Source organism: Myotis davidii, unplaced genomic scaffold, assembly GCF_000327345.1.
Source record: "Myotis davidii unplaced genomic scaffold, ASM32734v1 scaffold64, whole genome shotgun sequence".
In the NCBI taxonomy this organism is placed as follows: domain Eukaryota; kingdom Metazoa; phylum Chordata; class Mammalia; order Chiroptera; family Vespertilionidae; genus Myotis; species Myotis davidii.
In genome coordinates this window covers 2316701-2318344 of record NW_006296226.1, presented here as the reverse complement: position 1 = coordinate 2318344, position 1644 = coordinate 2316701, and the positions used below count along the sequence as shown (strand labels likewise).

The following is a 1644-nucleotide window of genomic DNA, read 5'->3' as shown; positions in this document are numbered from 1 at the left end:
CTCTACTGCCGCGTCTTCTTGCTGGACGGGACCGAAGTGAGCGTGGATCTGCCGGTGAGTGACGGGACGCAACTCGTCTGGGCGCCGGCATCCCGCGCCCCTTGGGGCAGCCCCCCTCCTTCTGTTTTTCTCTCTGGAGCGCTCCCCTTGCACCTTTCCGGGGATCCCCTCCCCCTTCTCCTGAGAGTACTCCTTAACCCTGGTTCCCTCGGGAGCCACCCCGTCCCAGTCTTAGGGGACCCCATCCCTGGCCCGCGCCCCCTTCTTGGCACATTGCCTGGCCGGGTTACACCTTCTCTGGCTCCCACCGAGTCCTTTGGGCCTCATCCCCCTCCCCAGCGCACCCACTCCCCGAGTCCCCAGTCCCCGCCCCCTGGCGCGGGTGACAGGTGTTCCCCTCCGCCCCCCAGATTCCAGCCGGGCCTGGACTATTGGTTAGGAAATGTCAAAGTGATGCGGTGCTGCCCCGGGGCGGCCCGCTTGCCCCCCACCTCCCAAAGTCGCCACCAGGCCTTAGTGAACGGGCAGGGAGGAGAAGCTCTCATGCTTGCTGCCCGGCAGGTGCCAAATTTGGGAGGGAGTCGGGGGACCATTTCTGCGCTCTCCTGATCCCCTCTCCGTGTTCCACCCCACCCCACCCGACCCCAGCCTCCCCAGGAGCTCCTTCAGGCTCGCATACTCGCAGGGGGTGGGCGACTTGGGAGCCAATGCTAGAACCCACTCTCTCGGACCGGCCAACTTTGAGCTGGCGCAGCCCGTGCTGGGGCGGCACCCGCCTCCCTCCAGAAGGGAGCTAGGCCGGCGCTGCTATGCTCCCCTACCCGGGCGCCCAGCTACCAACGCGCCTTTCTAGCCCAGGGGCCAGATCTGATCAAATCAAATCTGCACATTAAAGGGGCGCCTACTGTGCACCGTGCGCTGCGGCAGATGGTGCCTTTGGCGATCTTTGGGTGTGACTGAGGACAGGGCAGTGATTGGGCTCTAGATGAATATGGCAGACCATCTCGAAGGTTTCAAGGGAGAAAAAGAACATTCCCGGACTTCCAAAAAAAGCATTTAGGCCTTTCCGGGTGGGAGAAATTCGTCGGACTTCACCCGAGAACGAGGAACATGTAAGGGTTTTAGATGGGAATATCAGAGCCTGTCTGGCTTGGGGTTTAATGCTTCCCTCTGTAGGTTTAATTTTGAGACAGTTTCAATTTATGGCAGTTTTATTTTTTATGGCTCACAGTGCTCTCCGTAGGATATCATTTTGTTATGATAATACCCTTTTGGGTTTTGTTTTGTTTTATTCATGGAAAAGGAGCCAACATTCCAGTGCTTTAGAGCTGTTGTCTAAAATAGCATTAAAATGTTGCTGCCGCCCAGGATTGAGGCTCCTTGGTTTTTATTTAGCTGGGAGAGGAGGCCTGACCAGCCGGAAGGAGTGCAGAGGGGGGCAGGCTGCCGCTGGAGTGGGCAGCTTGTGTGTGGAGAGGATGTGGCGCATTTTGCATCTCTGATCTGGGAGAGGGATGTTCTCCTTGGGAACTTCCCTGGGGATGGTCGGTTTGTAAAATGTATTGCTTCTGTCAGGTCTGTGCGACAGGCTTAAGTGGTGTTTCTGGGGTGAATAATGCCAAATGAGTAAAGTGCATTCGTGGT

The 1644-nt window shown here is 57.6% G+C and overlaps 1 protein-coding gene across 1 annotated transcript in view; it reads left to right on the top strand.

Annotated features, from left to right (window-relative positions):
• The window catches only part of EPB41L4B (erythrocyte membrane protein band 4.1 like 4B), a gene marked incomplete at its 5' end in the record, with an annotated part of 134811 nt that continues 133167 nt past the window's right edge, over positions 1 to 1644 (top strand). Inside the window, one exon of the mRNA XM_006771221.1 lies at positions 1 to 54. Within this exon, the coding sequence (XP_006771284.1) occupies positions 1 to 54 (54 nt within the window). The remainder of the gene's footprint in view (positions 55 to 1644) is intronic.